General features: G+C 45.3%; 1 protein-coding gene and 2 non-coding genes across 3 annotated transcripts; 1 reads left to right on the top strand and 2 right to left on the bottom strand.

Moving 5' to 3' along the window:
* Nucleotides 1-754: 754 nt before the first annotated feature.
* On the bottom strand, nt 755-21,816 carry LOC144741267 (ubiquitin carboxyl-terminal hydrolase isozyme L1-like; the record flags this gene model as incomplete). The annotated part of the gene is made up of 6 exons (XM_078623859.1): nt 21,692-21,816; nt 18,992-19,003; nt 17,379-17,504; nt 11,333-11,468; nt 6,582-6,667; nt 755-802 (listed from the first exon to the last, which is right to left on the bottom strand). Coding segments are annotated over exons 1-6 (456 nt in total), but the record flags the coding sequence as incomplete, so codon positions are not given.
* Nucleotides 21,817-23,960: 2,144 nt separating this feature from the next.
* On the top strand, nt 23,961-24,042 carry TRNAL-AAG (transfer RNA leucine (anticodon AAG)). The gene has a single exon. It is a non-coding gene; the product is annotated as a tRNA-Leu (tRNA).
* Nucleotides 24,043-24,570: 528 nt separating this feature from the next.
* TRNAE-UUC (transfer RNA glutamic acid (anticodon UUC)) lies at nt 24,571-24,642 on the bottom strand. Its single transcript has one exon. It is a non-coding gene; the product is annotated as a tRNA-Glu (tRNA).
* Between the last annotated feature and the right edge of the window lie 2,375 nt (nt 24,643-27,017).

Raw genomic sequence — 27,017 nt, 5'->3', positions numbered from 1 at the left:
TTATTATTTCCCTCCCACGTGACTTTACTGAAAGATAAATAATAACAAATAATATTATTATTTCCCTCCCACGCGACTTTGCTGAAAGATAAATAATAACAAATAATATTATTATTTCCCTCCCACGCGACTTTGCTGAAAGATAAATAATAACAAATATTATTATTATTTCCCTCCACGCGACTTTACTGAAAGATAAATAATAACAAATATTATTATTATTTCCCTCCCACGCGACTTTGCTGAAAGATAAATAATAACAAATATTATTATTATTATTTCCCTCCCACGCGACTTTACTGAAAGATAAATAATAACAAATAATATTAATATTATTTCCCTCCCACGTGACTTTGCTGAAAGATAAATAATAACAAATATTATTATTATTTCCCTTCTACGTGACTTTACCGAAAGAACCAAGAAGATGAATCCCCGCTGCGCTACGAACCCGGCGACCCGGATCCGATTCGCGCTCACGCTCACCACCAACACCAGCGACGAGCATTTGAACCGCTTCCAGAGCTTGCCCCTAGGTCCACTCAGCCTTAAACGAGTACCCTGGCGCAGCGGTGTGCGTCAAACATCGCCACTGGGGAGACAAAGGCGGCCGGGTGTGGTGGTGCTGGCCACCCACCCCCCTCGTGCGCTGCAGTGCCGGTAGCCTTCACAATGCCCAACTCGCCACTAACAGCACTTGCCCCGAGCAATAAGAGGCTACACGGGGGACCTTTATTATGTTTGTGTAACGTACCTGGGACTGGCCTTGATTAGCGCAAGCCAAGTGCGCCTTAGAAATGGCCTGCACACACACACGCACACAGACACACACACACAGACACAGAAAACACAGACACACACACACAAACACACACACAGACACGCACACAGACACACACAGACACACGCACACACACAGACACGCACACAGACACACACACACACAGACAGACACACGCACAGACACACACACACACAGACACACGCACACACAGACAGACACGCACACATACACAGACACACGCACACATACACACACGCACACATACACAGACACAGACACGCACACAGACACACACACAGACACGCACACACACGCACAGACAGACACACACACACAGACACACGCACACACAGACAGACACACAGACACACACACGCACACACACACAAACACACACAAGACACGCACACAGACACACAAGACACGCACACAGACAGACACACACAGACACACACACAGACACACACAGAAAACAGACACAGAAAACACACACGCACACAAACACACATAGATAGATATAGAACACACAGACATACACCCACACACATAACACACACAGACACGCACGCACACAGACACAGAAAACACACACACATGAGCGCGCACAGACACGCGCACACACACACACACAAACACAGAAAACACACACACAGAAAACACAGACACACACACAGACACGCACACACAAACACACGCACACAGACAGACACACACACGAGCACGCACAGACACACGCACACACAGACAGACACACACACAAACAGACACAGAAAACACACACAGAAAACACACACAGAAAACACAGACACGCACACAAACACATACACGCACACACACATAGATAGATATAGGATACACAGACATACACGCACACACATAACACACACAGACACGCACACACACACAGACACAGAAAACACACACACGCACACAAACACACACACGCACGCACACATAGACAGATATAGGACACAGACATACACACACACACATAACACACACAGACACGCACACACACACAGACACAGAAAACACACACAGAAAACACACACACGCACACAAACACATACACACACACGCACACATAGACAGATATAGGACACAGACATACACACACACATAACACACACACGCACGCACACATAGACAGATATAGGACACAGACATACACACACACATAACACACACAGACACGCACACACACACAGACACAGAAAACACACACAGAAAACACACACACGCACACAAACACATACACACACACACGCACGCACACATAGACAGATATAGGACACAGACATACACACACATAACACACACAGACACGCACAGAAAACACGCACAGAAAACACACACAGAAAACACACACACGCACACAAACACACATAGATAGATATAGGATACACAGACATACACACACACACACACAGAAAACACACACACACGCAGACACACACAGAAAACACACACAGACACACAGAAAACACACACACACGCAGACACACACAGAAAACACACGCAGACACACACAGAAAACACACACAGACACAGAAAACACACACACACGCAGACACACACAGAAAACACACGCAGACACACACAGAAAACACACACAGACACAGAAAACACACACACACGCAGACACACACAGAAAACACACACAGACACAGACACACACACACACGCAGACACACACAGAAAACACACACAGACACAGAAAACACACACACACGCAGACACACACAGAAAACACACACAGACACAGAAAACACACACACACGCAGACACACACAGAAAACACACACAGACACACAGAAAACACACACACAGTCACACACAGACACACACACACAGACACACACAGAAAACACACAGACACACACAGAAAACACACACAGACACACAGAAAACACACACACACGCAGACACACACAGAAAACACACACAAACACAGAAAACACACACACGCGCGCGCACAGACACGCGCACGCACAGACAACACACACACACACAAACAGGCACACAGACAACACACACGCACGCAAACACACACACACGCACGCACACATATAGGACACACAGACACACACACAGACAGAAAACACACACACACACGCAGACACACACGCACGCAAACACACACACACGCACGCAGACAGACACACACACACACGCAGACACACACAGAAAACACACACAGACACAGAAAACACACACACGAGCGCGCACAGACACGCGCACGCACAGACAACACACACACACACAAACAGGCACACAGACAACACACAGGCACACAGACAACACACACGCACGCAGACACACACACGCACGCAGACACACACACACACACGCAGACACACACACACACGCACGCAGACACACACACACACACGCACGCAGACAGACACACACACACACGCACGCACACAGACACACACACGCACGCAAACAGACACAGACACACACGCAGACACACACACACACGCACGCAGACACACACACACACACACGCAAATACACACACACACGCAGACAGACACACACACACACGCAGACACACACACACACACGCAGACAGACACACACACGCACGCAGACAGACACACACACACGCAGACAGACACACACACGCACGCAGACAGACACACACACACGCAGACAGACAGACACACACACGAGCACGCACAGACACACGCACACACAGACAGACACACACACACACACAGAAAACACACACAGACACGCACACACAAACACACGCACACAGACACTCACACGAGCACGCACAGACACCCGCACACACAGACAGACACACACACACACACAGAAAACACAGACACACACAGACACGCACACACAAACACACGCACACAGACACTCACACGAGCACGCACAGACACACGCACACACAGACAGACACACACACAAACAGACACAGAAAACAGACACAGAAAACACACAGAAAACACACACACGCACGCAGACACACACACGCACGCAGACAAGACACACACACGCACGCAGACAGACACACACACGCACGCAGACAGACACACACACACGCAGACAGACACACACACACGCAGACAGACACACACACACACGCAGACAGACACACACACGCAGACAGACACACACACGCACGCAGACAGACACACACACGCACGCACACAGACACACACACGCACGCAGACAGACACACACGCACGCAGACAGACACACACGCACGCAGACAGACACACACACACACGCAGACAGACACACACACACGCAGACAGACACACACACGCAGACACACACACACACGCAGACAGACACACACACGCAGACAGACACACACACACACGCACGCAAACACACACACGCACACAGACACACACACACACGCACGCAAACACACACACACGCAGACAGACACACACACGCACGCAAACACACACACACACGCAGACAGACACACACACGCACGCAGACAGACACACACACGCAGACAGACACACACACGCACGCAGACAGACACACACACGCAGACAGACACACACACGCACACAGACAGACACACACACGCAGACAGACACACACACGCACGCAAACACGCACACACGAGCAGATAAGAGATATACAATAACCGGCATTCGCCAATAAGTGGCGGTGACGTCACCACTGCGCTTGTGCCAGGCTAGGTGCACGTGCACACAGACACACACCATGCAGATATACACACAGACACTAACATCGAAACATATGGTGATGTTGGCGTAGTTGTTGATGTGGGTGATGGTGATGTTGATGTGGGTGATGGTGGTGATGTTGATGTGGTTGCTGATGTGGGTGATGGTGGTGATGTTGATGTGGGTGATGGTGGTGATGTTGACGTGGTTGTTGATGTGGGTGATGTTGACGTGGTTGTTGACGTGGGTGATGGTGAAGGTGATGGTGGTGATGTTGACGTGGCTGTTGATGTGGGTGATGGTGGTGATGTTGACGTGGTTGTTGACGTGGGTGATGGTGAAGGTGATGGTGGTGATGTTGATGTGGCTGTTGATGTGGATGGTGGTGATGGTGGTTGATGTGGGTGGTGATGATGGTGGTTGAGGTGGGTGGTGGTGATGGTGGTTGAGGTGGGTGGTGGTGATGGTGGTTGATGTGATGGTGGTGGTTGATGTGATGGTGGTGATGGTGGTTGAGGTGGGTGGTGGTGATGATGGTTGAGGTGGGTGGTGGTGATGGTGGTTGAGGTGGGTGGTGGTGATGGTGGTTGAGGTGGGTGGTGGTGATGGTGGTTGAGGTGGGTGGTGGTGATGGTGGTTGATGTGATGGTGGTGATGGTGGTTGAGGTGGGTGGTGGTGATGGTGGTTGAGGTGGGTGGTGGTGATGGTGGTTGAGGTGGGTGGTGGTGATGGTGGTTGAGGTGGGTGGTGGTGATGGTGGTTGAGGTGGGTGGTGGTGATGGTGGTTGAGGTGGGTGGTGGTGATGGTGGTTGATGTGATGGTGGTGATGGTGGTTGAGGTGGGTGGTGGTGATGGTGGTTGATGAGGGTGGTGGTGATGGTGGTTGATGTGATGGTGGTAATGGTGGTTGAGGTGGGTGGTGGTGATGGTGGTTGAGGTGGGTGGTGGTGATGGTGGTTGAGGTGGGTGGTGGTGATGGTGGTTGAGGTGGGTGGTGGTGATGGTGGTTGAGGTGGGTGGTGGTGATGGTGGTTGATGAGGGTGGTGGTGATGGTGGTTGATGTGATGGTGGTAATGGTGGTTGAGGTGGGTGGTGGTGGTGATGGTGGTTGATGTGGGTGGTGGTGATGGTGGTTGAGGTGGGTGGTGGTGATGGTGGTTGATGTGATGGTGGTGATGGTGGTTGAGGTGGGTGGTGGTGATGGTGGTTGAGGTGGGTGGTGGTGATGGTGGTTGAGGTGGGTGGTGGTGATGGTGGTTGAGGTGGGTGGTGGTGATGGTGGTTGATGTGATGGTGGTGATGGTGGTTGATGTGATGGTGGTGATGGTGGTTGAGTTGGGTGGTGGTGATGGTGGTTGAGGTGGGTGGTGGTGATGGTGGTTGATGTGATGGTGGTGGTGATGGTGGTTGATGTGATGGTGGTGGTGATGGTGGTTGAGGTGGGTGGTGGTGATGGTGGTTGAGGTGGGTGGTGGTGATGGTGGTTGAGGTGGGTGGTGGTGATGGTTGATGTGATGATGGTGGTGATGGTGGTTGAGGTGGATGGTGGTGATGGTGGTTGAGGTGGGTGGTGGTGATGGTGGTTGAGGTGGGTGGTGGTGATGGTGGTTGAGGTGGGTGGTGGTGATGGTGGTTGAGGTGGGTGGTGGTGATGGTGGTTGAGGTGGGTGGTGGTGATGGTGGTTGAGGTGGGTGGTGGTGATGGTGGTTGATGTGATGGTGGTGGTGATGGTGGTTGATGTGATGGTGGTGATGGTGGTTGATGTGATGGTGGTGATGGTGGTTGATGTGATGGTGGTGATGGTGGTTGAGGTGGGTGGTGGTGATGGTGGTTGAGGTGGGTGGTGGTGATGGTGGTTGAGGTGGGTGGTGGTGATGGTGGTTGAGGTGGGTGGTGGTGATGGTGGTTGAGGTGGGTGGTGGTGATGGTGGTTGAGGTGGGTGGTGGTGATTGAGGTGGGTGGTGGTGATGGTGGTTGATGTTGATGATGGTGGTTGAGGTGGGTGGTGGTGATGGTGGTTGATGTTAATGGTGATGATGATGTGATGGTGGTTGATGTGATGGTGGTGATGATGTGATGATGGTGATGATGTGATGGTGATGATGTGATGGTGGTGGTTACCTTGTCACTATGCAGGCGTTCTCCTCGTTCCGCGGGGCTCAGAGACTTCGTCTCCTCCAGGAATTTCTTGAATGAGGAGTCACTGTCTGTAGCCATCACCAACATCACCAACATCACCACCATCACCACCACCACCAACATCACCACCACCACCAACATCACCACCACCACCAACATCACCACCACCACCACCATCACCACCACCACCAACATCACCACCACCACCAACATCACCACCATCATCACCACCAACATCACCACCATCATCACCACCAACATCAACATCACCACCATCATCACCACCACCACCACCATCACCACCACCACCACCAACATCACCACCACCACCACCAACATCACCACCACCACCACCAACATCACCACCACCACCACCATCACCATCATCACCACCACCACCACCACCATCACCACCACCACCACCATCACCACCAACATCACCACCACCACCAACATCACCACCACCACCACCAACATCACCACCACCATCACCAACATCACCAACATCACCACCATAACCATCACCACCACCACCATCACCACCATCATCACCACCACCAACATCACCACCATCACCATCACCACCACCATCACCATCACCACCGCCACCACCATCACCACCAACACACCACCACCATTCATATCAGGGTACTTGTGCCAGGCTAGGTGCACTTTAAGGCCACGTGAAGTGTCGAAGGCTCGCCGCTGGCAGGAGCTCACGGGGCAGACCCAGCAGGTGCCACGGGTCGACTGACCGAGATGACCGAGACGACTGGCTGATGCACCACCTGTGCCCCCTACTGTGCCAACTTGCTGTGCTTTAGCCACCCGGCGCTCCGCTCGTTGTTGTGAGCGTCGCTCCTCCGCCCTCCGTTGTTCTTGGAGGGCGACTGCCTCCAACTGCCCAGTAGCGTCCTTCACGAGCCTCCTCCACTGAGGCCGATCTTGACACCGCTGGTACCAGTCATCGGCAAGTCCACTCAGCTCCACGTCCTCCTGTACCACGTCACTCCATCTCTTCTCTAGCCCGTGCCGCGCCCGTTTAGCCCCCTCGATCCGGCCGAACAAAAGCTGTTTGGGCATGCGGTGGCTGGGCATGCGGGCTACATGACCCAGCCAACGCAGCAGCCTTGCCTGCCGGAGGAGCTCACCGATGGGACTTTGCCCAGATCTTTCAAGGATTTGTGAGCTCCTCACACAATCCAGCCTGGTTAAACCCAGGCTGGATCGTAGGCAGGCCAGCCTAAATGTTTCCAACCGGCGAAGATGCTCCATTAGGGGGGTCCACGTTTCGCAAGCGTAGAGAAGGGAGGGAATGACCGTGGCCGAGAAGACCTGAAGCTTCGTGCGGAGCGACAGACCAGGTAGCTTCCACACAGCGTTACGGAACCGATGCAAAGCTGTTTAGGCATGCGGTGGCTGGGCATGCGGGCTACGCACACCGCTACACCAGCGACTCATTGGGAGTTAGAGTCGGCCTAGGGTAGACGCAGGACCGAGTCAGATATTCGTATCGAACTTTGGCATCTGCCATGTTTGCGTGCGCTCACCGCTGCGCCACCACTCCCCGCGTCATCAAGAACAGCGCCGTCACATGCATCATCTGCACTTTTAAAATCTAAAATAACTAATTTCTTCAGAACTGCTTTTTGTGTTTAGCGCAACGGTGGCTAGATGTTGACTACCTCGCCTGGTGCGCAGGAGGTCGTGGGTTCAATCCCAGACCCTGAGAGATGTTGACTACCTCGCCTGGTACGCAGGAGATCGTGGGTTCGATCCCAGACACCGAGAGATGTTGACTACCTCGCCTGGTCTACAGGAGGTCGTGGGTTCAATCCCAGACCCTGAGAGATGTTGACTACCTCGCCTGGTCTACAGGAGGTCGTGGGTTCGATCCCAGACACCGAGAGATGTTGACTACCTCGCCTGGTGCACAGGAGGTCGTGGGTTCGATCCCAGACCCTGAGAGATGTTGACTACCTCGCCTGGTATACAGGAGGTCGTGGGTTCAATGCCAGACCCTGAGAGATGTTGACTACCTCGCCTGGTATACAGGAGGTCACGGGTTCAATCCCTACCCTGACGACATCTGCTGTATATTTGGAGTCTGCGTCTCTCTCATCATCATCATCATCACGGTTGCTAGGAGATGTTGACTACCTCGCCTGGTACACAGGAGGTCGTGGGTTCAATCCCAGACACTGAGAGATGTTGACTACCTCGCCTGGTGCACAGGAGGTCGTGGGTTCAATCCCAGACACTGAGAGATGTTGACTACCTCGCCTGGTACGCAGGAGGTCGTGGGTTCAATCCCAGACACTGAGAGATGTTGACTACCTCGCCTGGTACGCAGGAGGTCGTGGGTTCAATCCCAGACCCTGAGAGATGTTGACTACCTCGCCTGGTACACAGGAGGTCGTGGGTTCGATCCCAGACACTGAGAGATGTTGACTACCTCGCCTGGTCTACAGGAGGTCGTGGGTTCAATCCCAGACCCTGAGAGATGTTGACTACCTCGCCTGGTCTACAGGAGGTCGTGGGTTCGATCCCAGACCCTGAGAGATGTTGACTACCTCGCCTGGTACACAGGAGGTCGTGGGTTCGATCTCGACCCTGACGATGCCTGCTGCTGTACACTTGGAGTCTGAGTCTATCTCTCTGTCTTCCCGTGGTCGCGTGGATTTTCCTCCGGGTCCTCCGGCTTTCCCCTCCACATTTAGAATCAACGTCCAGCGTTCAGAGTATTTGGATCCCGCTATAAATTTGCACGCGACGATGACGATGAGCGATCATTTGCGATCTGAAAACCAGCTTATAATAGCAGAGTGGTAAAATATTTTATTTTACCAGCACGGCTACGTAGGGTGCAAAAGAAGTTCAACATACGTACGTACGTACCACCATCGCCATCACCACCACCATCAACAACATCATCATCAACATCAACACCACGATTTGAAGCTTTCGTGACTGCAAGGATTCATACGCTTAGTTCTTTCGGTAAAGTCACTATGTAGGTAAAAAATTAAATTAAAATTAATAAAAACAATAACATCACGACGTTTCCGAGGCAACGCAAGCTTCCGTCTTCAGGTGAAACTGTGACAGCAAAATATCTGTATCAAGATGCAGATACTAAATATCTGTATCAAGATGCAGATACTAAATATCTGCATCAAGATGCAGATACTAAATATCTGTATCAAGATGCAGATACTAAATATCTGTATCAAGATGTAGATACTAAATATCCGCATCAAGATGCAGATACTAAATATCTGTATCAAGATGCAGATACTAAATATCTGTATCAAGATGCAGATACTAAATATCCGTATCAAGATGCAGATACTAAATATCCGCATCAAGATGCAGATACTAAATATCTGTATCAAGATGCAGATACTAAATATCTGTATCAAGATGCAGATACTAAATATCTGTATCAAGATGCAGATACTAAATATCTGTATCAAGATGCAGATACTAAATATCCGTATCAAGATGCAGATACTAAATATCCGCATCAAGATGCAGATACTAAATATCTGTATCAAGATGCAGATACTAAATATCTGTATCAAGATGTAGATACTAAATATCCGTATCAAGATGCAGATACTAAATATCTGTATCAAGATGCAGATACTAAATATCTGTATCAAGATGCAGATACTAAATATCTGTATCAAGATGCAGATACTAAATATCCGTATCAAGATGCAGATACTAAATATCCGTATCAAGATGCAGATACTAAATATCCGTATCAAGATGCAGATACTAAATATCCGTATCAAGATGCAGATACTAAATATCTGTATCAAGATGCAGATACTAAATATCTGCATCAAGATGCAGATACTAAATATCCGTATCAAGATGCAGATACTAATTATCTGTATCAAGATGCAGATACTAAATATCCGTATCAAGATGCAGATACTAAATATCCGTATCAAGATGCAGATACTAAATATCTGTATCAAGATGCAGATACTAAATATCTGTATCAAGATGCAGATACTAAATATCCGTATCAAGATGCAGATACTAAATATCTGCATCAAGATGCAGATACTAAATATCCGTATCAAGATGCAGATACTAAATATCCGTATCAAGATGCAGATACTAAATATCTGTATCAAGATGCAGATACTAAATATCTGTATCAAGATGCAGATACTAAATATCCGTATCAAGATGCAGATACTAAATATCTGTATCAAGATGCAGATATCAAGATGCAGATACTAAATATCTGTACCAAGATGCAGATACTAAATATGCGTATCAAGATGCAGATACTAAATATCTGTATCAAGATGCAGATACTAAATATCCGTATCAAGATGCAGATACTAAATATCTGCATCAAGATGCAGATACTAAATATCCGTATCAAGATGCAGATACTAAATATCTGCATCAAGATGCAGATACTAAATATCTGTATCAAGATGTAGATACTAAATATCTGTATCAAGATGCAGATACTAAATATCTGCATCTTGATATCTGCATCTTGATACAGATATTTTGCTGTGACAGTTCCACCTGAAGACGGAAGCTGCTTGTGTTGCCTCCGAAACGTCGTGATGTTATTGCTTTTATTTTTTATTTTATTAATTTTAATTTAATGTTTTACCCACGTGACTTTACCTAAAGAACTTAAGAGTATCAACACCGCGACCATCAACAACAACCCAGGTCACGTGACGCGGCGTTACCCAATCGCAGTGCAGCGCGGGGGATGTTGGCCAGGGCGTGCACGATACCCAGAATGCCGCACAGCGTCTGGGCCGGCTGGGTCACATGGTACACGTCAGCAGGGGCGGCCGCCCCCTTCTGCCCCTCTCCAGAGTCCTGCACAAAGACAAAGGTCCCCCGTGTAGCCCACACGCGGGGGGGGGGGGGGCGGGTGCAAGTGATGTAACGAGAGCCACAGCGGTGTGTTACTACACGCCGCACCAGGTACGCGTTTGAGGCTGAGCCGACCTAGGGGAGGAGGCCAACTCGGGTCGCCGGGTTTCGGGGTGCAGTGCACGAACCGATACACTACCGTGCCCCAGTACAACAACAACAACCGCCATTCGCCACTAAGTGGCGGTGACGTCACCACGACGCTTGTGCCAGGCCATGTGCACCTTGAGGCCACGTGAAGTGTCGAAGGCCCGCTGGCAGGAGGTCACGGGGCAGACCCAGCAGGTGCCACGGGTCGACTGACTGAGATGAGTGGCTGATGCACCACCTGTGCCCCCTACTGTGCCAACTTGCTGTGCTTTAGCCACCCCAGTACACACACACACACAGTCTATATAGACTGCCAGTACACACACACACACATACAGTCTATATAGACTGCCAGTACACACACACACACACATACAGTCTATATAGACTGCCAGTACACACACACACACACGCGTACAGTCTATATAGACTGCCAGTACACACACACACACATACAGTCTATATAGACTGCCAGTACACACACACACACACATACAGTCTATATAGACTGTCAGTACACACACACACACACATACAGTCTATATAGACTGCCAGTACACACACACACACATACAGTCTATATAGACTGCCAGTACACACACGCACACATACACAGTCTATATAGACTGCCAGTACACACACACACACATACAGTCTATATAGACTGCCAGTACACACACGCACACATACAGTCTATATAGACTGCCAGTACACACACACACGTACACGTACAGTCTATATAGACTGCCAGTACACACACACACACATACAGTCTATATAGACTGCCAGTACACACACACACACATACAGTCTATATAGACTGCCAGTACACACACGCACACAGTCTATATAGACTGCCAGTACACAAACACACACACACATACAGTCTATATAGACTGCCAGTACACACACACACACATACAGTCTATATAGACTGCCAGTACACACACACACACATACAGTCTATATAGACTGCCAGTACACACACACACACATACAGTCTATATAGACTGCCAGTACACACACACACATACAGTCTATATAGACTGCCAGTACACACACACACGCGTACAGTCTATATAGACTGCCAGTACACACACACACACACATACAGTCTATATAGACTGCCAGTACACACACACACACACAGTCTATATAGACTGCCAGTACACACACACACACATACAGTCTATATAGACTGCCAGTACACACACACACACACAGTCTATATAGACTGCCAGTACACACACACACACACATACAGTCTATATAGACTGCCAGTACACACACACACATACAGTCTATATAGACTGCCAGTACACACACACACACACACATACAGTCTATATAGACTGCCAGTACACACACACACACATACAGTCTATATAGACTGCCAGTACACACACACACACACATACAGTCTATATAGACTGCCAGTACACACACACACACACATACAGTCTATATAGACTGCCAGTACACACACACACACATACAGTCTATATAGACTGCCAGTACACACACACACACACGCGTACAGTCTATATAGACTGCCAGTACACACACACACACATACAGTCTATATAGACTGCCAGTACACACACACACACACGCGTACAGTCTATATAGACTGCCAGTACACACACACACATACAGTCTATATAGACTGCCAGTACACACACACACACACACATACAGTCTATATAGACTGCCAGTACACACACGCACACGTACAGTCTATATAGACTGCCAGTACACACACACACACATACAGTCTATATAGACTGCCAGTACACACACGCACACGTACAGTCTATATAGACTGCCAGTACACACACACACACATACAGTCTATATAGACTGCCAGTACACACACGCACACGTACAGTCTATATAGACTGCCAGTACACACACACACACATACAGTCTATATAGACTGCCAGTACACACACGCACACGTACAGTCTATATAGACTGCCAGTACACACACACACACATACAGTCTATATAGACTGCCAGTACACACACACACACACATACAGTCTATATAGACTGCCAGTACACACACACACACATACAGTCTATATAGACTGCCAGTACACACACGTACAGTCTATATAGACTGCCAGTACACACACACACACACATACAGTCTATATAGACTGCCAGTACACACACACACACACACACACATACAGTCTATATAGACTGCCAGTACACACACACACACATACAGTCTATATAGACTGCCAGTACACACACACACACACACACATACAGTCTATATAGACTGCCAGTACACACACACACACGCGTACAGTCTATATAGACTGCCAGTACACACACACACACATACAGTCTACATAGACTGCCAGTACACACACACACACACATACAGTCTATATAGACTGCCAGTACACACACACACACACACAGTCTATATAGACTGCCAGTACACACACGCACACATACACAGTCTATATAGACTGCCAGTACACACACACACACATACAGTCTATATAGACTGCCAGTACACACACACAGTCTATATAGACTGCCAGTACACACACGCACACACACAGTCTATATAGACTGCCAGTACACACACACACACGCACAGTCTATATAGACTGCCAGTACACACACACACGCACACACACAGTCTATATAGACTGCCAGTACACACACACACACGCACAGTCTATATAGACTGCCAGTACACACACACACACACATACAGTCTATATAGACTGCCAGTACACACACACACACACATACAGTCTATATAGACTGCCAGTACACACACACACACACATACAGTCTATATAGACTGCCAGTACACACACACACACATACAGTCTATATAGACTGCCAGTACACACACACACACATACAGTCTATATAGACTGCCAGTACACACACACACACACAGTCTATATAGACTGCCAGTACACACACACACACATACAGTCTATATAGACTGCCAGCACACACACACACACATACAGTCTATATAGACTGCCAGTACACACACACACACACAGTCTATATAGACTGCCAGTACACACACACACACACACAGTCTATATAGACTGCCAGTACACACACACACACACATACAGTCTATATAGACTGCCAGTACACACACACACACATACAGTCTATATAGACTGCCAGTACACACACACAGTCTATATAGACTGCCAGTACACACACACACGCGTACAGTCTATATAGACTGCCAGTACACACACACACACGCATACAGTCTATATAGACTGCCAGTACACACACACACACACAGTCTATATAGACTGCCAGTACACACACACACACATACAGTCTATATAGACTGCCAGCACACACACACACACATACAGTCTATATAGACTGCCAGTACACACACACACACACAGTCTATATAGACTGCCAGTACACACACACACACACACAGTCTATATAGACTGCCAGTACACACACACACACACATACAGTCTATATAGACTGCCAGTACACACACACACACATACAGTCTATATAGACTGCCAGTACACACACACAGTCTATATAGACTGCCAGTACACACACACACGCGTACAGTCTATATAGACTGCCAGTACACACACACACACGCATACAGTCTATATAGACTGCCAGTACACACACACACACACATACAGTCTATATAGACTGCCAGTACACACACACACACACATACAGTCTATATAGACTGCCAGTACACACACACGCACACGTACAGTCTATATAGACTGCCAGTACACACACACGCACACGTACAGTCTATATAGACTGCCAGTACACACACACACACACATACAGTCTATATAGACTGCCAGTACACACACACACACACACATACAGTCTATATAGACTGCCAAAACAAAGACCACCCCGTACCGCCTGTAACAGACTGTTGGGGCAAGTGCTGTTAGCGAGCACCTATGAAGGCCGGAACGGCACACGAGGGGGTGGGTGGCCAGCACCACGCCCGGCCGCCTTTGTCTCCCCAGTGGCGATGTTTACACAACCTCACCAGGTACTCATTTGAGGCCGAGTCGACCTAGGGGAGGCCCGGGACCGGTTCAGATAATCGTCACTGGGTGTTGGCCGTGAGCGGGAATCGAACTCGTGTCGCCGGGTTCATAGCGCAGCGTAGCGCTAACCACTACACTACAGTAGTAGCTTTTTACCCTTTAAACTGGTACAAAACTGACACCTTTATACAAGGCATCATGTTTGCAATAACCACAACACAAGCAGTCAAAATGCAAAAAAAAAAACCTCTGATAATGGTAATGATATGCACTGTCCTTGAAGTTGATCGGACCATATCATTACCATTATCAGAGGTTTTTTTTTGCATTTTGACTGCTTGTGTTGTGGTTATTGCAAACATGATGCCTTGTATAAAGGTGTCAGTTTTGTACCAGTTTAAAGGGTAAAAACCTAATTCTAGAGTTGAAGCTTTCGTGACAGCAGGGATTCATCTTCTTCGTTCTTTCGGTAAAGTCGCGTAGAAGGGAAATAATAAAATAATAAAAATAAAATAATTCTCACGACGTTTCGGCCACAACGCAAGCAGCCGTCCTCAGGTGAAGAACAGGTCTGTCGGAAAGACAGTGTCATTCACATCATCAACATCATCATCAACATCATTAACATCATCATCATCATCTTTTTTTTTCGGATTTAAAGCTTTCGTGACTGCAGGGATTCATCTTCTTGGTTCTTTCGGTAAAGTCGCGTAGAAGGGAAATAATAAAATAATATTTATATAAAACATAAAATAATTCTCACGACGTTTCGGCCACAACGCAAGCAGCCGTCCTCAGGTGAAGAATGAAACACCACCACGCTTCCCGTTGTTAATGCCACACCCTATCCCCTCCCTTTGATGCTGCTAATCCTGCATAATGCACGGGCATAATATGACTTTGAAAACTCCCGCCCACCTCCTACGCATTTCCCATAAATATGCGACATTCCTCTTGATATGCAAATTCTTTTGTCAAGGCGCTCTTCCCCCACCAACCCAGCAGCTTAAATATACGCTCCAAGCCTGGTGGTGTTTCATTCTTCACCCGAGGACGGCTGCTTGCGTTGTGGCCGAAACGTCGTGAGAATTGTATTTTATAATGTTTTATTTTTATTATTTTATTATTTCCCTTCTACGCGACGACTTTACCGAAAGAACCAAGAAGATGAATCCCTGCAGTCACGAAAGAAGCTTTAAATCCGAAAAACAAAAGATGATGATGTTGATGATGTAGATGATGATGTTGATGATGATGTTAATGATGTTGATGATGTGAATGACGCTGTCTTCCGACAGACCTGTTCTTCACCTGAGGACGGCTGCTTGCGTTGTGGCCGAAACGTCGTGAGAATCGTATTTTATTATGTTTTATTTTTATTATTTTATTACTTCCCTTCTACGTGACTTTACCGAAAGAACCAAGAAAATGAATCCCTGCAGTCATGAAAGCTTTAAATCCGAAAACAAAAGATGATGATGTTGATGATGATGTTAATGATGATGATGTGAATGACGCTGTCTTCCGACAGACCTGTTCTTCACCTGAGGACGGCTGCTTGCGTTGTGGCCGAAACGTCGTGAGAATCGTATTAAATGTTTGATTTTTATCATTTTATTACTTCCCTTCTACGCGACGACTTTACCCAAAGAACCAAGAAGACGCACGGTCTACATAGACTGCCGGGGGCAGAGGAGAGGTGACTCACGTGGGCAGCGCGGGGCAGCAGCAAGATGATGGCGTGCGCTGGACGTGTGATTCCTGCCAGGTCAGCGCCCTCCAAGCCCAGCAAGTCTCTTGCCAACAGGCCTCGTACCCCCAGCAGCGCCAGCAGCTGACGGGTTTGCGGGTTGGGTGGTGGTGGTGGCGGTGGTACAGGCGCGGACACCCGGCCCGTCGTTAGACACTCTCTCTCTCTCTCGTTGCCAACATCAATATCCACAGTTCTGCGATAACCACCCTTCCTTAGCAGTGATAACCACACCCACCAGGTTATCCCCGGGGTACAGGCGCGGACACCCGGCCCGTGGTTAGACACTCTCTCTCTTTCGTTGGTAACATCAATATCCACGGTTCTGCGATAACCACCCTTCCTTAGCAGTGATAACCACACCCACCAGGTTAACCACAATTACAGCACCCACCCAGGGTAACCGCAATTACAGCACCCACCCAGGTTATCCCCGGGGTACAGGCACGGACACCCGGCCCGTCGTTAGACCCTTTCTCGTTGGTAACATCAACATCAATATCCACGATTCCGCAATAACCACCCTTCCTTATCAGGGATAACCCCACCCACCCAGGTTACCCCCGGGGTACAGGCGCGGACACCCGGCCAGTCATTAGACCCTTTCTCGTTGGTAAGGACCACCACCAACATCAACATCCACGATAACCACCCTTCTTTTTCAGTGATAACCACACCCACCCAGGTTACCCGCACCGACCACGCCCACCAGGTTACCCGCAATGACCACACCCACCAGGGTAACCGCAATGACCACACCCACCAGGTTACCCGCAATGACCACACCCACCAGGGTAACCGCAATGACCACACCCACCAGGGTAACCGCAATGACCACACCCACCAGGGTAACCACAATGACCACACCCACCAGGGTAACCGCAATGACCACACCCACCAGGTTACCCGCAATGACCACACCCACCAGGGTAACCGCAATGACCACACCCACCAGGGTAACCGCAATGACCACACCCACCAGGTTAACCGCACCGACCACACCCACCAGGGTAACCGCATTGACCACACCCACCAGGGTAACCGCAATGACCACACCCACCAGGTTACCCGCAATGACCACACCGACCAGGGTAACCGCAATGACCACACCCACCATGGTAACCGCAATGACCACACCCACCAGGGTAACCGCAATGACCACACCCACCAGGGTAACCGCAATGACCACACCCACCAGGTTACCCGCACTGACCACACCCACCAGGGTAACCGCATTGACCACACCCACCAGGTTAACCGCAATAACCACACCCACTAGGGTAACCGCAATGACCACACCCACCAGGTTACCCGCACTGACCACACCCACCAGGGTAACCGCATTGACCACACCCACCAGGTTACCCGCAATAACCACACCCACCAGGGTAACCGCAATGACCACACCCACCAGGTTACCCGCACTGACCACACCCACCAGGGTAACCGCATTGACCACACCCACCAGGTTAACCGCAATAACCACACCCACTAGGGTAACCGCAATGACCACACCCACCAGGTTACCCGCACCGACCACACCCACCAGGGTAACCCCAATAACCACTCACCTGATTCACCACCTGTACACACACACACGCACACACACACACACGTGTACACACACACGCACACACAGACACGTACACACACACACGTGCACGCACACACACACGTGCACGCACACACACACATACACACGTGCACACACACGTACACACACGTGTACGCACACACACAACACAATTAGTTAAGCGGTGCAAATCAAACTGCGGTCCTTATCCGCTCTACCAATTCCACTCTGACCGGGGCATTGCTCGCCTATCCGAGCTACCAATTCTCCCCTCCATTCAAATGTTTTTTTTTTTACAAAATGTATTACAACTTTTAAAATCTCCTTTTATAAACGATTAAGACACCGCGATAACATTTGTGCCACGGTCAATCAAGCAATCGATGATGATGATGACGATGCCAAAAATAAAATGTTAACATTTAAAAGTTGTGGGATCTCACTATTCATATTAATGGGTTATAACTTTAGTCAATATAATAATTAGCTTATTTATATAATGGCATGTGAGATCGGTAATTTTAACTTTATTTATATAATGGCATGTGAGATCAGTAATTTTAACCTTATTTATATAATGGCATGTGAGATCAGTAATTTTAACTTTATTTATATAATGGCAAGTGAGATCAGTAATTTTAACTTTATTTATATAATGGCATGTGAGATCAGTAATTTTAACTTTATTTATATAATGGCATGTGAGATCAGTAATTTAACTTTTTTATATAATGGCAAGTGAGATCAGTAATTTTAACTTTTTTATATAATGGCATGTAACATTAGTAATTCTAAAAATGAAGCTTATTTTTTTATTTAACGCTTTCGTGACTGCAGGGATTCATATTTATTTTTTATAATTTTTTTATTTTATTATTTCCCTTCTACGTGACTTTACCGAAAGAACCAAGAATAAGCTTATTTCTATTAATGGAATGCATCATTAGCCGTTAATAATTAGCTTATTAATATTAACGGTATATAACATTAGCAATTATAATGATTACCTTATTTATATGGAATATAACATTAGTAATAATGATTACCTTATATGGAATATAACATTAATAATTCTAATGATTAGCTTATTTAAATGGAATATAACATTAGTAATTATGATTAGCTTATTTAAATGGAATATAACATTAGTAATTATGATTAGCTTATTTATATGCCATGTTAGTAATTATTACCTTATAACACTGTCATTAGCCCCCACCCCCCCCCCCCCCCCCCCCGTTTACATTGTAATATAATTCTATATAATTACACATAATTAGTTATAGATTGTAAAGTATCGTCTTAAGATTTAACATTTGCACAATAAATGTTATCATTGCGCCGTGTTAGGGTTTAAAGCGTTACAGTTATACTAGTTTTAACTTTAATTGCAATTAACACAATGTAACGCATTTAAACATTAAAATTAAAAGTTAAAAAAGTATTGCAATTGTATCACCACATTATCACGGTATTAAAGATTAACATCGTTATCGTAGTTTATCTTGTTTTAACGCGGCTTAGTAATTATTTTGATGCAATTAATGACATTATAACGCATTATAACATTGCAATTTAGGTTAATGAGGTAAAAAATATCGCTATTTTATCGCCACATTATTACAATATAAAGATTTAACATTGTTACTGTAGTTTACACCTTATTTTAACTCGACTGAAGTGAGTTTTAATGCAATTAATGACGAATTATAACATTGCAATTAAGGTTTATGAGGTAAAAAAATCCCAATTTTAGCGCTACATTATCACGATAAACATAATTTAAATTGTTTCAGTAGTTTACACCTTATTTTAACTCGGATAAAATAATTATGAAATTAATGACAATATGATGCATTACATTGCAATTAAGGTTTGAGGTAAAAAAAAAATCACAATTTTTGCGCCAAATTATCACGATATAAATCATTAACATTGTTAATGTAGTTTACACCTTATTTTAACTCGGATAAAATAATTATTAATACAATTAATGACAATATGATGCATTATAACATTGCAATTATGGTTTATGAGGTAAAAAAATCCCAATTTTTGCTCCACATTATCACGATATAAATGATTAACATCGTTACAGTAGTTTACACCTTATTTTAACTCCGCTGAAATAATTATTAATACAATTAATGACAATATGATGCATTATAACATTGCAATTACGGTTTCTGAGGTAAAAAAAAAATCACAATTTTCGCGCCAAATTATCACGATATAAATCATTAACATTGTTAATGTAGTTTACACCTTATTTTAACTCGGATAAAATAATTATTAATACAATTAAAGACAATATGATGCATAACATTGCAATTAAGGTTTGAGGTAAAAATATTGCAAATTTTTGCTCCACATTATCACGATATAAATCATTAACATTGTTGATGTAGTTTACACCTTATTTTAACTCCGTTGAAATAATTATTAATACAATTAATGACAATATGATGAATTATAACATTGCAATTACGGTTTCTGAGGTAAAAAAAATCACAATTTTTGCTCCACATTATCACGATATAAATCTTTAACATCGTTACAGCAGTTTACATCTTATTTTAACTCGCCCGACGACAGCTTTTAATGCGATTACAAACGACTAATCAATTTACATTGTCACACACTCAACAATGTCAAGCTCACCAACACCAACACTCATCTTTCTCTCTCGCTCTCTCACCTCGGGGTTCGCTTCCAAAGGCATGAGGCATTGGTGTTGTGCTGACATCGCTTTAGAAAGACAAAGGCGGCCGGGACAATACAGAGAAACAAAGACGGACGGGTGCTTAGACAGAGAGATACAAAAGCGCTCCGCAATTTGCTTCCAATGCGGCGGCGAAATTCCTTTTATAGTCGGCGCCACGCCCTGCGCGGTGACGTCACGGCGGGGGGCGGGGCCCCGCGGGGTGGGGGGAGGGGCAGGTGACGTCACCCGTCCAGAACGTTCGCAGCGGATAGAGAATGGGGCGGCCGTTATTTATTTATTTATTATTTGCTGCGTTCCCCGACTTACGAACATGCAGGGTTGTGTTCGTAAGTCGGGGTTGTTCGTAAGTTATCAACTTTGCTCCCCTGTTAAAACACGGGGAATGGATTTAAAAGTTGTATAACCTCCTGTAGATGTAGATGCCACTGGTTCTTCAAGTTCTGTAGATGTAGAATGTTCTACAGATGTAGATGCCACTGGTTCTTCAAGTTCTGCAGATGTAGATGCCACTGGTTCTTCACGTTCTGTAGATGTAGATGCCACTGGTTCTTCAAGTTCTGTAGATGTAGATGCCACTGGTTCTTCAAGTTCTACAGATGTAGATGCCACTGGTTCTTCACGTTCTGTAGATGTAGATGCCACTGGTTCTTCACGTTCTATAGATGTAGATGCCACTGGTTCTTCAAGTTCTGCAGATGTAGATGCCCCTGATTCTTCAAGTTCTGCAGATGTAGATGCCACTGGTTCTTCACGTTCTGTAGATGTAGAATGTTCTACAGATGTAGATGCCACTGGTTCTTCACGTTCTACAGATGTAGATGCCACTGGTTCTTCACGTTCTGTAGTTATAGATGCCACTGTTTCTTCACGTTCTACAGATGTAGATGCCACTGGTTCTTCACGTTCTGCAGATGTAGATGCCACTGGTTCTTCACGTTCTGTAGATGTAGATGCCACTGGTTCTTCAAGTTCTGTAGATGTAGAATGTTCTACAGATGTAGATGCCACTGGTTCTTCAAGTTCTGTAGATGTAGATGCCACTGTTTCTTCACGTTCTGCAGATGTAGATGCCACTGGTTCTTCAAGTTCTGTAGATGTAGATGCCACTGGTTCTTCACGTTCTGCAGATGTAGAATGTTCTACAGATGTAGATGCCACTGGTTCTTCACGTTCTACAGATGTAGATGCCACTGGTTCTTCACGTTCTGTAGTTATAGATGCCACTGTTTCTTCACGTTCTACAGATGTAGATGCCACTGGTTCTTCACGTTCTGCAGATGTAGATGCCACTGGTTCTTCACGTTCTGTAGATGTAGAATGTTCTACAGATGTAGATGCCACTGGTTCTTCAAGTTCTGTAGATGTAGAATGTTCTACAGATGAAGATGCCACTGGTTCTTCAAGTTCTGTAGATGTAGATGCCACTGTTTCTTCACGTTCTACAGATGTAGATGCCACTGGTTCTTCAAGTTCTGTAGATGTAGAATGTTCTACAGATGTAGATGCCACTGGTTCTTCAAGTTCTGTAGATGCAGATGCCACTGTTTCTTCACGTTCTGCAGATGTAGATGCCACTGGTTCTTCACGTTCTGTAGATGTAGATGCCACTGGTTCTTCACGTTCTACAGATGTAGATGCCACTGGTTCTTCAAGTTCTGTAGATGTAGAATGTTCTACAGATGTAGATGCCACTGGTTCTTCACGTTCTACAGATGTAGATGCCACTGGTTCTTCACGTTCTACAGATGTAGATGCCACTGGTTCTTCACGTTCTACAGATGTAGATGCCACTGGTTCTTCACGTTCTGTAGATCTAGAGATACATAGAGACCCATAGTGATACATAGAGACCCATATATTAAACAAAACGAAACTTTTTAAACACTTATTTCACCAGGTAAAGCGCACTTAAGCTATTATATTCTTTTTCATAAGCGACCTGGCTATCACAAATGATAGGTGCTCAACCAATTGCCGATATCATGAACATCATCGCCTCTCCATGCGAAGATTTATAGCGGCAAAATAAATGTAAACAAACCAAAAGACGCGATCGGCGAGTTTTACACGCATTGTGTGAGGCAAAAGGGGGGCTACTTTCCCTCAAGAAATGCAATAAAATAAACTTTAAACCTTTTTTGAAATATTTATTAAAGTTATCCTTGTAGTATAAACAAATTTAGTGGAAAAAGGCCGGCGGTGGTCACCTCAAGAGGGCTCTGGTCGCCGAGTGGATCCCGTGGGTAGCGTGGCCGAGCGGTCTAAGGCGCTGGATTAAGGCTCCAGTCTCTTCGGAGGCGTGGGTTCAAATCCCACCGCTGCCAGTATATATTTTAATTAAAATTATTTTTAAAAAATCACAATTCAACAAACACTACACTATACGAGTGTACACTACACTACATTATACACTACACACTACACTATACACTACACACTACACTAGTGTACTAGGACACTACACTATACACTACTATACACTACACTATCCACTACACTATACACTACACTATACACTACACTACACACTACACTATACACTACACTAGTGTATAGTACTAGGACACTACACTATACACTACTATACACTACACTATACACTACACTATACACTACACTATACACTATACACTACACGATACACTACACTATACACTACACGATACACTACACTATATACTACACTAGTGTACATTTAATGAATGCACCTACTGCCACTGCTGTTAGATGATAGATACACAAACAGAAAAAACTATTTAAAAATACATTTAAGCAATACAACTACTGCCACAACTGTGGGATAATAAAAACTACAAAACGATTTAAAAAAAATTACAATAAAAAATCGGTAGTTCCTATACCGGGAATTGAACCCGGGCCGCCTGGGTGAAAACCAGGAATCCTAACCACTAGACCATATGGGACTAGGCATCAACACCACCACTATCACTAAACACTACACTATACACTACATCCACTACACTATACACTACACTATATACTACACTATACACTACACTATACACTAGTGCTGTACTAGAATACTACACTAGACACTACACTATACACTACTACACTACACTATACACTACACTACACACTACACTATACACTACACTATACACTACACTATACACTACACTATACACTAGTGCTGTACTAGCATACTACACTATACACTACACTATACACTACTACACTATCCACTACACTATACACTACATACACTACATACACTACACTATACACTACTATACACTACACTACACACTACATTATACACTACACTATACACTACACTATACACCACTACACTATCCACTACACTATACACTACACTATACACTACATACACTACACTATACACTACTATACACTACACTACACACTACACTATACACTACACTATACACTACACTATACACTACACTACACTATACACTACACTATACACTAGTGCTGTACTAGCATACTACACTATACACTACACTATACACTACTACATTATACACTACTACACTATCCACTACACTATACACTACATACACTACACTATACACTACTATACACTACACTATACACTACACTAGTGTACTAGGACACTACACTATACACTACACTATACACTACTATACACTACACTATACACTACACTACACACTACACTATACACTACACTAGTGTATTAGGACACTACACTATACACTACTATACACTACACTATACACTGCACTATACACTACACTATACACTACACTATACACTACACTAGTGTACTAGGACACTACACTATACACTACACCATACACTACACTACACACTACACTACACACTACACTATACACTACACTAGTGTACTAGGACACTACACTATACACTACACTATACACTACTATACACTACACTATACACTACACTACACTATACACTACACTAGTGTATTAGGACACTACACTATACACAACTATACACTACACTATACACTGCACTATACACTACACTAGTGTATTAGGACACTACACTATACACTACTATACACTACACTATACACTGCACTATACACTACACTATACACTACACGATACACTACACTATATACTACACTAGTGTACATTTAATGAATGCAACTACTGCCACTGCTGTTAGATGATAGATACACAAACAGAAAAAAACTATTTAAAAATACATTTAATCAATGCAACTACTGCCACAACTGTTGGATAATAAAAACAACAAAACGATAAAAACAATTACAATAAAAAATCGATAGTTCCCATACCGGGAATTGAACCCGGGCCGCTTGGGTGAAAACCAGGAATCCTAACCACTAGACCAGGGGTCGGCAACCTGCGGCTCCGGAGCCGCATGCGGCTCTTTTGATTTATTTTTTGAGGATTTTTGAGGAAGTGAGTTTAAACAGGACCCTGCGGGGTGGGCTGGTAGGAACGAATAACCAAATAATATAAACATAATGTATTATTACACTTGTTAAGCCAGGAAAGCCCCACTGAGTCAAAAGGTTTTTGTAGGGTCCTGCCAAGTGTTTGCAGTAGGGGTCGATGTTGATACACGGACGGACGGACGGACGATATAATCTATTGGTGGTCTGGTCCACTTCGTTCCTACCAGTATAATAAAAACGTCTCCCTGCAGTTGCAGCTTCTGAACAGCAGGGGGCGCTGTGACACTACAGCGCCACCAGGCAGGGCAGCTCCTTCGAGGACTAACATCAAATAAAAACACAAAACAACGATTTATTTGTGTTTAATTAACACAACTACTATATTATTGGTTCTTTCGGTAAAGTCACGTAGGTAGAAAATAAAAAATAAAATAAAGAAAAATGTTAATGAATTCAAAATAATAAAAGCTAAAAATAGCCACAACGTTGTGTTGCGATCGAAACGTCGTGGGGGTTTTTTTTTGCTTTATTATTTTAAATTTTTTTTTTTATCTACGTGACTTTACTGAACTACTACCACCGCTCTTCTTGGTTCTTTCGGTAAAGTCACCACGTAGAAGGGAAGTAATAAAATAATAAAAATAAAACAATAAAATAATTCTCACGACGTTTCGGCCACAACGCAAGCAGCCGTCCTCAGGTGAAAAATAAGATGAATCCCTGCAGTCACGAAAGCTTTAAATCGAACAACTACCACCGCTGTTGGATAATAAAAACACAAACAGAAAAAACTCTTTGAAAAAAATGCATTTAATCAATGCAACTACTGCCACTGCTGTTGGAAAATAAAAAAAACAACAAAACGATTAAAAACAATTACAATAAAAAAATCGGTAG

Source organism: Lampetra planeri, unplaced genomic scaffold (genome assembly GCF_965212315.1).
Source record: "Lampetra planeri unplaced genomic scaffold, kcLamPlan1.2.h2 scaffold_488, whole genome shotgun sequence".
Classification (NCBI taxonomy): Eukaryota; Metazoa; Chordata; class Hyperoartia; order Petromyzontiformes; family Petromyzontidae; genus Lampetra; species Lampetra planeri.
The sequence above is the reverse complement of the archived record's forward strand: the minus strand, read 5'-3'. Positions and strand labels throughout refer to the sequence as shown.